The sequence below is a fragment of the Anguilla anguilla genome, chromosome 2 (assembly GCF_013347855.1).
Source record: "Anguilla anguilla isolate fAngAng1 chromosome 2, fAngAng1.pri, whole genome shotgun sequence".
Classification (NCBI taxonomy): Eukaryota; Metazoa; Chordata; class Actinopteri; order Anguilliformes; family Anguillidae; genus Anguilla; species Anguilla anguilla.
In genome coordinates, this window is record NC_049202.1 from 44228606 (window position 1) to 44241198 (window position 12593).

Below are 12593 nucleotides of genomic sequence, written 5' to 3' on the forward strand. Positions count from 1 at the left end.
ATGGGGCAAGAAACAAAATGTGTAAAAGCTGTTTACCCGTCTGCACACTTCAGGTAGTCCAAAGCGTGTAGGATTCCCTAACAACTATCATATCCCACACTACTGTTTGTTAAATCATGGTAACGTACTGCATCACACTGCAAATTGTGTTACAATTTTTATTGACCAGCAGTGTTTCCAGTATATATGACTTTGAGATTTTCAAGCTGCATTTGTACACAAATAAGTAAATGTGGTAGGAGCAAAAACTTAAACTGTGAAACTTAAAGTTGGCTACAAATTTTCTGTGCTAACAATGTATGCTGTGATGGAATTCAGCCAGCTGTTAATGGTAGTGTTTTCCCTTGTGTTCCACATGATATAACTGTGATCTTTAACCCTGTCTTTATTTTGCAGTCCCAGTTGCTGATGACTTAATGGCAGTGTATTCTCTTTTGCACTATTAATAAAACATGATTTTGGACACGTTCCTATGTCAAAGGCCATTTTGACAACAGCACTAACTACAGTTTCTACTGTATCTACCAGGCAACAACTTAATTGGGTGAATAAAAGCAGTAGCCACTGGTTTACTTAACTGTAGTACCGACAATCCTTGGAGACTGAAGAGGCATTCTCATACTGGAAACTTTAAGTGAATCTAGTACCCAAACCAGGTCTAGCACTTTTGACTGATTCTTGGTTGTATTGACGTGTCATGTTCTGCAAATCACCGATGAGAAGATGAGAATACTGTTAAGATATGGTGTGAGGAAAACAATAGTCAAGCATTATGATTCACAAGTACTATCTTCCATTTTAGTATAACCAACTAATAGACTAATCCAATTATTAAAACATTTTTGTTCCTCGGTTTCTTAAACAGTTACTAGGCTACACTGGATTTCGGTCGCGTCGGGTTTGTAGTTCATCTCTTACATTTGAAATCTGAATTGTACACATACTTAGTGAACACTGTTCGCCGCTGTGTATTCGTTACGAGGTATTCGTGAAAATTGGAATATCCTATAGAACATTAGACGTTTATTAGAGAAGCCCACTGAGAAGACCCAGAACGTGTACTTCGTTGTATAGCACAACCATCAGCTGTACCTGCACTCCCTGGCTACGTTTGGGTGTGACGTCAGTCGTCACCACCGCCCTGCCTGCAGTGTCAGTGATTTCAGCTGATGGAGAGGGTAGCGGCCTTCGTTGCAATGGATGAGGATTTGGGAGCTGTTTCTGTTTTACGGAAAGGAAACCCCGTAAAAGAAAGCAAACGAAGTTTCGTAAAATAAATATTTTCAACCCGTCAAATGCGATAAGAGTTTATTCTGGGGAAGGAGCTGCTCTCTGTCCGCTGTGGGCTTTTCAGGGGGCTTTCCTGTAGGCAGCAGCTACATTAAAGAGCCTGAACGCTGGGAGCAATTTGGAAGAATGACTCTATCCCACAATGGCAAAACATGAGTGAGTAGCTCGGAATTGCTGGTGCAAAATAGTGTTGTTTGCAACTTAATACATAACGACAAGGAATGTCGTTTGTGGGGTGGAGTAGCGGTATATTTAATAATACATGAGCCGCGTGAAAATTAGCAAAGAAAACTGCCGTATGCTCGCGACGTGTTGACTTTTATTATTGCCTTTGCAATAGTTGACAATGTTTGGACAATACTCAACGGCACTGTCCTGTAACCTTTAGCTGACTTTAATGTTAACTAACTAAATAGCTTGCTTAATTTCAAGCAACAGCGTTTCATATTTTTCTAAAATATCGAAATGGAATTTGTTACCATTTGCTTGCTTGTCAGGACTAACGTTCAGGGAGATCATTGCTAGCTAGCTAGCTAACTTGTTAGCTAACTAAATGCTACATTTAGCTTGTTGGCAACGTATACTAGCAACACGAGTTTGCTCAAATAGTCTGTTATTCAATCTGGCTATTGAGTATTGGAGATAAAAAGTCAAGGTACAAGCCATGCGAGGACGAAAACACTTAGGTGCCCTGATTGGGCAATGCATGGGAAATATTGTAACATATTTGATCTGAAATATTTTTTGTAAAAAATGATTGCTAATCAAAATAGAAACAGACGCAAACGGAAAATTAGTTTTAACAGGGAATGGATCTTGGATAGCTAGCCAGACCATGCCATTGGCGCAGTGAAGTTTTCGGGACCTGGTCAAGCAAAGTGTAGGGGACTTTGACCGGATTAAGTTTGCGTGCCAATGTTTCTGTTTTGTTCTTCAATAAGCCTCCGGAATGGCCTTTAATTTTTGGAACTATGTCTAAAGCAGCGACAAAAGAGAAGAAATCTTTCAGCAAGAAGCTGTTCCGCAGGGGCTCAGTTCGCTCCGTGGGGAGTTTTATGAACAGAGTCCTTAGGACTCTCTCAACATTATCTCATTTTGGCACCGAGGAGCATACTACAGAAGATGAAAAGGACGACGGAGGTTTCACCTCTTTTAAGTTGGGAGGATCTGTTCCTTCGGACGATAGCGACTGTGGAAGTTTTCTATTTGGAGAAAAGGTTCCCGGTGTGTCCGGTCTCAAGAACCATGGAAACACTTGTTTTATGAACGCAATTCTGCAGTGTTTGAGCAACACAGAGCTGTTTGCAGAGTATCTGGCATTGGAGCAGTACCGCGAAGACGATGGCAACGAAAAGCCCAAGTCAAACGGCGTGCTTTTGCAAAGGAAGGGTCAGCAGAGCAGAGGAGAGGTCACGGAGCAACTATCTGGTCTGGTTCGAGCCTTGTGGACTTTTGAATACACGCCACAGCACAGCCGAGAATTTAAGGTATGTGCATTAGACAATCGGATGTAGTCGTGTAAGAAAACAGTATTCAGTAACATTTGTTTGCAGAGATTTATGGAAAACTGGCCATACGGTTATGGGCAGTTTTCCCTAAACTCCTTGCTTAAATCACCATGTGGTTAGATTTAAGCAATCTTAACTTCTGACGTAGTTTTTGTCATTGTACAGGTTAGTAGGCTACTTTGATAGGGTTCAGTTGAAATTTTATGAAACTTTTTGAAACAGTACGTGTTACTTGCTGTAACCCACATAGAACGAATTCTATATGCTTGTCAGGTGACAGAACGTCAAATAATTGTGACTTGACGATTCTTATTGAACCCAATAGTGTGAAAATGGCGATTTAAAAAATAATCTTTTAAATCCATTTTTTACTTTTCTGCTGTTTTTTTTGTTGTTGTTGCCATGAACAACTCACCACCACCACCACACAATCACAAAAATGTGTTTGTTGGATCTCAGACACCATATTAAATGGAAGCAGAGTCTATCCTAATTATTATTTCCCTTTTCACCACCTTTACAGCCAACAATATGAGTGGACGTCTGAAATATCCATTGTGTGCTGTATTTATTATTTTTTTCCCTTGTGTGCTCTATTGAATTGTCAATTATCTGTCTCATGATGTAAATATGTGGCTCGGATATAAGATGAGGGCAAAGGTAGCCCCGAAGGGATTTAGGCTACTAAATTAGGGGGAAAAAAATTGAAGCTTGAGGCCTAACATAAATCCTTTTTGTCAGGATTCTTCTGTGGTTATCAGTCTGTTTTAGGTGTGCATCACTTGCCTTCTGGAATGCTGGTTTGTTGTATGAAGATTGGACGGATTCTTTTGAACCCTGAAGAGGCCTGCCCGCTAGTTGTTAATCTATATGAATATTGATGCTGATTTAGGTCTGGCATCTGGAGGCATGAAATTCCTGCTTATGGACACACACTATTATGCAGTGTTAGAAAAAGATATGGTTTTGGAAACACCAGTTGCCTGAAAAAGTGTATGGGTGTATTTTTTGTTCTTGATTACATCCATTTTTTTTAGAATAAGAAAATAAGTAGGCTAATCTTTAATCTGAACAGTGGTTATCTGCCTAGGTTTCATCATGCGGGTCTAAACTATAATTACTTGAGCCACTGGCTAACTGCTCAGTAGTTTATGTGTTGTTGTATTTGTTCTCTTATTTAGCAATTATTGAGTTTGTGTAGCATTGCCTAGAGCTTGATATTCACTGGCAAGCACTTTAACGCTGAGAGATTATAGTTAGCAGTTTCGCGCTGTGGTGACGAGCAGTGCTTCCAAAGGTACTCAGTACCAGACTCGCATGTACTCCTAAATTTCAGTGCGTCTGAAGTCTTCAATGTGCAGCTTCTGTACCCGTGTACAGCAGTACACAACTTGGTGGGTGGACACTGGCCTCCTCATAATCTATATGAGGTTGTGCCTGTGTTGCATTGTCTCTCATCATGCACCTTGACATTGTTCTCTTGTAAACACAGCAGAACCACAAACTGATTGGCAGTGGGGCCACCCCTCTTATGTCATTCTCTTTTCACACTGAGGGCCACTCTTTCCCAACTTGCACTGAAAGAAGAATGTGCACTGCAATTTTGCACCAACATATAGTGCTATACGCACCTAAACGATCCTTCTGGTCTTCAGAGCTCTTTCTCCTCGTTTCATGTTGGTATCCAGAGTCAGAATCCCTTGTGGGGTAATTCTTGGCTGAAAGAACGCTAAATCAATATTTTGCTTCTGCAGCTCCTGTAGCTCCAACAGCTGATTGCTTATAGTAAGTCACACTGGTGCAAAATTGTGGTGAATTTATGCACAATATGTTCTCACTAATTTTGAAAGTACAGTGGCTAACCTCAAGTTTCTAACCTCTGCTTCTCATCTGAGATTGGAAATATGCTAATTGTTATACCCAATTATAGCTTCACAGGAAGTGGAAGTGTTCAATTATTAACGGTGCATCTGGGGATGGTTTTCTACTCATTTTGAGATTTGGTATGTAGGATTTTTACTTTTATTTCTTGGATTGAAATAAGTTTTATTTTGGACTGTGCTTCTGCTAACTGAAGGAGAGGACTGATTTGAAGTTCATTTCCTGTACAGTTTTACATGTAGGCCTAAATAGTTCTATTTATTGAACTCAAAAATTTGCTATTGGATTTATTACCGAGGGGCAGTGAACTTAATTATAATAACAATAATAATAAAATGTATTTATTTTTTATTTTATTGATCTGTTTATAACTTGCTACCATAGACTGTAGAAAAAAATTTGGACAAAGTGACTGTGACATGACCCATTTGACTTTCCATGGGCTTATAAAAACCGTTTTGATACCGGGAAGTGCAGTTTTCATCCAAGTTGGAGCCAGTGACCGCACAGTAGGGAAAAGGGGGGAGACCCTTATATGGGATACCCTTGTATGGTCATGAAGTCCGAGTCTTGCTCCTTCACTAAGCATCAGCTATCATAGTTTGTTAAAAGCATCCTACGTAAAAGCAGCTAAATTGCCATAATAACGTTAACTAGCTAGCTGTGGTAACCAGCCCTATTCCTGGAGATCTGCCCTGGAGATTCCAACCCTGACAAAGCACACCTCATTCAACAACTAGATATTGTTGAGCTGCTAATTAGTAGAGTCAGGTGTGCCAAATTAGAGTTGAAATGAAAACCTACAGGACGGTAGATCTCCAAGAATTTGGTTGGTTACCACTGCTTTAGGATCTGATGTGATATGTAATGTTTAGCTATGCAGTTATATGTCAAATCACATCTTAAAAAAACAAATAAACAAACATACAAAGTATGATTTCTGACAGCCTCTTAGCTACAAAGTAATTAAAGTTACAAGTACTTACTGGGGATAAAATGGCCAATTTACTACAAATATAGATGTGACTTGATTCAGAATCCCAGAGCTTTCCCCTCACATCTCCTAGTTGGCTCAGTCTTTTTGCACAGGAGGACATAAAACTTAAAATCAGGTTTCTTGGCATTGTTATTTGTGCAGCCCACCATACAACAACATTTCGGCATTTTTATCATCTTGATAATCCACTGCTAACTAGGTTATATAGAGTGCAATGGATTGTTATCCCCCATTGTGGGGGTGTGGCCTATTGCAGGCGTGTTGATGTATATGTATTACGTAACCAGTGGCATGGATGTAAGCACTGCAGGTCCTGTTTGGTGATTACAATTCTTTGCCTTTCACTCATTGAGAATGCCATTGTAAATATGTTTTCAGGATTCGATAAGCGGATTAGAAATGCACATTTCTAAACAAATTCCGGTTTCTTGGAGATTTGGAGCCGGTTCTGAATTGGAACTGGCTCTCGATACCCAACCCTCTGCAGACTCTCATGTTTCAGGAATATGCAGTATATCTGTTCAAACCCTGTCCTGCAGTTGCCAACATGTCCATAGTTGCCTTCAGAATCCTTATTTAGCTTTGAGTAGTTTATGGCTGAGACCACATTAAGCCTCAGCATCCTTCTCCTCCTTGATCAGGTTTAATTCTGTTGGCTTTGCTCTAAATTATTCCTGACGGTCCCCTAAAATATTTTAAACCTGTATCTGGTCTGAGAGGCCTGTCTGCTCAAGTATAAGGTGTTCTCGTCTAAGGAGATGTGATTAAAGCGATGTGACACTTGCTCTTAAATGCCTCAGCGTTAGAGTGCCCTGCCAGTAAATTGCTTCATGATATGTGGTTTCAGGATTTGGGTAGAATAGTTGCCCAGAAGAAGCGGGAGCAGAAAATCCATACCCAGCACATTGGTGTGCAGCAAATCAAAACTTGCAGCAACCGTTTGGTATAGGCCTAGGCTATATGTAGCCTAACACAAATGTGCACGGCACGGTTTTGAACTCTTCCACTTGGCCTTTTGTTTTCCACATAGCCATACAAGGTAATGGTTGCGTAAATAAATAAATGTGTTTTTAAGTGCCGCTGCTGAGCCGAGGCCGACCGCAGAAAATCCAATAACTCTGTATAAATAGCGCAGTTTCAGCGTTCTGGAGGATTTACCGGTCAGTCCTGTCTTCCACTGCTTATTTAACTCCTCGTATTGGCCAGCTGCCTGTGCTTGCCTTTGGACCCTCCAGTTTAGATGGTGAAATGGATAGACTGTGTGCGTGTGTGTCGTCTGGGTCTGCGTGTTCTGGTTCATGTACTAACTACAAAAATTAATAGACTTTACGCCTATTCGTAAATGTATATTTTACTTTCTTTGCCAGTTGCTGTCATTAAGGAAATAAACCTTTGCGAACAGGTTTGGGACTTGCTGCTATTTTTATGTTTTGGTAACAATATGGAAAATATAACAATTGGAAAATATAAAGATAAAATAAAATAAAGTTTCACTTTTTAATTGTAAATTTTGCCCATTTTTATTTGTTTTTCAGTATTTCCTGGGCCAGTGCACCAACTAGCCTGAACTCACTTTTTATCATCAACTTTCTTCTTTCCTTTTCAGATTCTTTCTTTTCCTTTTTTCTTGTGTTTTTCTTTCTTTTGTGCTATTACTGGACGAATCAGCCATTTCCCTTTAGTACCTTGGTTGGAGTAGGTTGGTAATACATTATTGGTGTGACAGGTTATGAAAATGGGGCCCCTGTGAAACTCCTATAGCAATGGGTGATATGGATACAGTCTTTGTCCTTGCCCACCCGCACCTGACACCCAGGACAGTCACAGTCTCTCTATGTCATAATGGCACTGTTCACTGGTACAAAGTGATGCATTGCCATATTTTATAATTTTCTGAATTGTCTTTCATAGGAAGCCAGTGCCACTGAGTCTACAGATATGAAATACAGCACACTGAGGCAATGTTGTCAATGAGCATATTGTTTAGCATTTTTAGTCATCTGCTAGATTTCCAACATTTGGCCTATTGGTGTTAAATTGTCATCAACAAACTTGCCTAGTTTTGTGAGATTTTGAGTATCCCAGGGCAGTTTGTAGCCATTTTTAATTACCAGCAGGAGGTCCTTTTGCATCTTCTTGCACTTCTTCTTTTTGCTCTGAAAGGGTGTAAAAATATCTATTGTCACAGAGAGTTAATAATAAAAATAATAGAATAACAAAAAAAAAAAATCATTTGTTAAGAAGCTTACAGAGTCTTGTTAAAGTGTAACACCTGACAGGATTAATTACACTCCCTGGGACGCAGTCAATGGGCCACATGCATTGGCAGGCATTTTTGAATAATTTTGCCTGAGTTGGCATAATTATCTCCTGCTTCCTAACATGGCAAAGGAGAGATACAGCATAGATGAGCTATTAGGTGCTGGCACAGACATTAGGCACCATAACTCGATCCTTTAAAATTACATTTGGCCCTAAGATTTACCTCCTGTAATTGCTTTGGCTCCAAAGAGGATTAATTTCTTCTTTTCTTCTCTTTTTCGGGAGCAAGGCATTGGCCTGGTCTCCTTACTGTATCGAATGAGAGGCCGAACCGTTGTGTTGTGGTGCCGATAATTGATGACCAGATTGATTGACATAGCTACTTGCGGTAGGCAGTTTCATTGCTGTTGCTGTTGGCTAGGGAAAGGCCCACTGTGCTGTATGCTACCGTTTGTTCTCTTATTAAACCCAGCAGGAAAGAATCCTCCTTCAGAAATCCCTGTAAAAGCCTGGTTGAATTGCACATTACTTAGCAGTATATCCTCCTGGGAAGCTTCCTGCTCTGCTCTGCTAAATGAGAAGAAGCTAATCTTCTGCTTCCTGTTTGTTTACACATGGACGTTCTCATTTGTTGTTGCTGCGTGTCCTGTAGTGCTCTTTCCAAGGAAAAACGTATTGAACCCACCCATCTTAAACCCGGCTTATTCCTGTCATTGTTTCTATTTCTGCACGGTGCTCTCCGCTGGTTGCCAGCCAGAGTTGGAGCTGTCTTCTTTATTATAGATTATCTGCCCTCCAGTGTGCTGTCCAGCTCCATATTGATGCACATGGCCTTACAAAGCAGTGCAGTGGACCTGCTGCCAGCTCTACATGCTTTTTAACACTTTAATTTTTAATTAAAAAAAAAAAAAAAAAAATGTTTTTACCTGAAGTTGAACATCTTGGTGTCTTGGGGTCATACAAGGTCTCCATTGGTCCTGGACCACATTTGTCTCATAATTTTAACCCCTCTGAAGTCCTTGGTGTAACTGGAAGATTTTCAATGACTGAGCTCCTTGGAACTGTAATATTCTTCATGCCACAGGGAGTTCCATAACTCTGCTCCAGTATTAAATTCAGTGTTATATTTTTGCAGCTTGATCTCATTTTGCTGTTCAAAGACAAGTTCTCTTTATGAGGGTAAGGCAGGTGTGAGCTACGGTTGGAGTGGTGATAAAAGAGAGAGGTATTGGTGGCCTGAACTATCATTTTGAATAAAGCTACCTGTATCCCTTTTTATCCTCCGGAATGTGGATTTTGAGTCTTATGGTCGAGACATAACTTCGGTCAAATTAGTAAAAATGTTGTAGATGCAGAACTGATACTACCCTTACAGACTGGTATTAATGCAGTGCCTTACAGGGAACTGCAGAAAGAGCAGAGAGTCTGGGATTGTTCAGCAGTAGGCTTGACACCACTCTAAGTGCACTCTAGTCAATAGACAAAATTACAGCCCTAAATTGGTTGAATGGCCTGTGCTGTTCATGAAACTTCAACTGTGCTCACTTTCATGCCTTTATTAGGATTCTGTTTAGAAACTCTTAAAACTGCAAGATTGCTGGACCATTTTAATACGTAGGCTTTGTACCAGATTACCCTAACATGTCTAAATAAATCTACCCACGGAGTTTTTCCTGAATAAATAGTGAATATTCTTTTTGTTTGGTTTAATGGTCAAAAATGTGGTTGTGAGCCACTGCATCTGTGGTTTTTGGCATGTAAGGAACTGCTTACTTGAACATATCCATTTATGTGATATTAAACTCGGTCATACATTTTGACCAAAGCTCCCCTCATAAAGTGCCTGTTGTTATAACCTAGTACAGCCCAGACGCCCAAAAGATGGCTTGATTACTTTGAGACTCCCATGGCCTGTGGCTATGAAAACATTGTCCAGTTGTTGTGTTTTGTGCGTATTTGCCCGGACTGGAAAAAGTGGTGAAAGGAAGGCCTGTATGGAGAACATGGCTTCTGCTCAGTAAAAAAAAACAAAACACAAATTGTGACAATATTGATCATTGAACCTTGTACTAGGTGATTTATAGAATCAGCACAAGCTCAGAAATGCTACAGCGGCTTCAATGTCCCCTTTTATGAGTATTTTATTATGCAGTGTAGTTTAGCACAGATTCTCTTCCCTTGATCTTAATCCTAAATCAGTAGTGACATGGCTGCAGGAAGCCCATAGACATCACTGAAGGCTTAATGCTTATCTGAGCTCCTGCAGCCCCTGTTGTTGTACGCTCCTGGATTAGCGTGTATTTCTAAGAGCCTCTGCATCTCCAGGCCAAAATTGAATGTGCGTTTAAATGATTTAATATTGGCCGTTTTGCATTGTACATCCCCACGTTTTTTATGCCTGTGGAACATTCTGTAGTAAACTCTGGCAGTTGGACCGATCATAGCTGTCCAGTTTCAGTTTAAACTGGCACTATGGATTGTAGGTAGTGTAATTTAAATTAGCCAGGCCGGTGCCACCTTATTTAATGTAGTGCATTAACCATTATTCTTCATCAAGCAATGGCATGGAGGCTGAAAAGGCTTTACAAAAAAAAAAAAACCCTACTTCTGTGGGGTTCCATGTGACTTGTTTTCTTTTTTTTTTTTTTTAACTAATGTTTTTAGCACCTAGCAGACAAGGAACTATAGCTGTAAGCTGAGCTGTGGCATTAGCTGACTGACTGAGAGTCTACAATTTCTTCTTAACTAGGGGTTAAGTTGGGCTGCCATTGTGGCCCATGGTTCAGCCCAGTGATGCTGTAGTAGTATGTGGCCTGTTGGGTGTAAAGTACTCACGTACTCACAGGTGATTGCACCATAGACACACACTTCAGCTGCATGCGCAATGTGGTGAGGCAAAAAATACTTGAGTAACTAAGGACAGGCATTTTAAGGACACTTTCCCACCTTATGGACTGATTTTAAGAGACACTAGTGTCTGTGAACTGCAGTGGATTCTGAGTACAAGATCACATCTTATTCCCGTCTCCCCAAGGCAACTCTCAGTGTTGTCAAGCAGAATTCTCAAACTTGTCATTTGTGTTTTGCAATCACAAATGAGGTGTATTTGAGATAGAATAAAAGCACAATTTAAGTTAAAGTAAGGAAACTGAAGTATAAATAAAAAAGATGATAGCTGTTGTCGACATGTAGAGAGAAGTGGAAGAATAGAGAAAATCGATTCAGCTTTCTCATCGGTGGAGACCATAAGTAGCCTATTTTTTATCGAGATGAGGAAATTTTGTTGGGATAATTCCAGAAAAGGAATGAAAATGTTTAATGAACATTTCGATAATAACTGATGGCTGATAAATTAAGCTTCACATTCTGGTTTCACAGCATGTTCTTTACATTTCCGAATGTGCCCTCATAATGTCAGTCATACCTACCTATAATGAATTGCTAATTTGCTGTGTGTAGTGAATTTGCTTTGGTAGTATTTATATGAAGATTGTCTTGTAGATTGTGCTGATTTTATGCCAGAATATTTCGGCCAGTGATGCGAGTAAGGTTAGGCTATTTGTTTTTTTTGTTACGCTTCGTACACTATATTGATGATGAACGGCGTTACAGTAATTATACATATTCTGTTGTTTTATCAGTTTCAATAGTTGCTTAAGACTCTATTTATTTTTTGCGCTTCGAACAATTCCTACCTTTCCACTTGGCCTCTGGACTGCTTGCTATCCCTCTCTGGATGACTTTTATCCATCTGTCCAAACTCGGTGCCAGTCTATTTAAAATACTCAATGTTGTTTTGTCTTCTAAGCATTACCTCAGTGTTGACAGACCAAAATGCTGGTAACTAATTGCATTAGTTCATAAGCATGACAAGCCTCCCCCAAGTATGCACAGTCTTTTTTCATGGCGCTATGAATAAACCCCCAGAATCAAGAACTTGTCAAAATAAACACTTTATTCCCGAGCGCTTTTTTATGATCTCTGCTTGAGAGTAAGGTTCATTAAATGGTGTGTTGGAACTAGGTTTTTCCCAAGGTGTTCTCTAACTACCTCAAAGAAAACTAACTGCCAGTATATCAATATCATATCAATACCCCCACTGCGTAAGGACTTGCAACCCTCTGATTTTAAGTCCCAACCACGTGACTTTCTCTTGACTTCAGGAAAGTAGTCATCGCTCTCTGGGAGATAGGAAAACAGAACACAAAGTGTATGTCAACAAGAGATAAACATTACCCTCACCGTTTGGGCTACTACTAATAAAAGCTAAAAACAATTAAAATGGGGTTATCCAGCCAAGAATAAAGGAATATTTTATTGACTACTGTTACAACAGGCTTAGTTATTCCTGTATTTTATTTTTACCTGCCAAGATGTCTGGTCTGAATTAACATAAGCTTATAATGGGGGAAAAGTGTCCTTTTTTGGAAGTAGTTTGTTGTCTGATGTCATCTGAAATGCTAACATGAATTTGAGGGAACGGAATAAATATAGTGCATTGACCCAAATTACAGGCTGCCTTTTCAAATATGCGAATCAAGTCCGGTCGGCAAGTTTGGGCATCTTTCTACATTTTCTGGAAGAAATAGAATCTGGCCCAGCGGAAAATACAACCACGGTATTTCATCCTATTATATTTTCTTTTAAAATGTAGT

The 12593-nt window shown here is 39.8% G+C and overlaps 1 protein-coding gene across 2 annotated transcripts in view; it reads left to right on the forward strand.

Moving 5' to 3' along the window:
* Positions 1-1140: 1140 nt before the first annotated feature.
* LOC118221275 (ubiquitin carboxyl-terminal hydrolase 31-like) overlaps positions 1141-12593 on the forward strand; it is a 32269-nt gene continuing 20816 nt past the window's right edge. For both annotated transcript variants that reach the window (XM_035406193.1, XM_035406195.1), the window contains exon 1: positions 1141-2777. In XM_035406193.1, the coding sequence (XP_035262084.1) occupies positions 2262-2777 (516 nt within the window). In that variant the 5' untranslated portion in view covers positions 1141-2261. The remainder of the gene's footprint in view (positions 2778-12593) is intronic.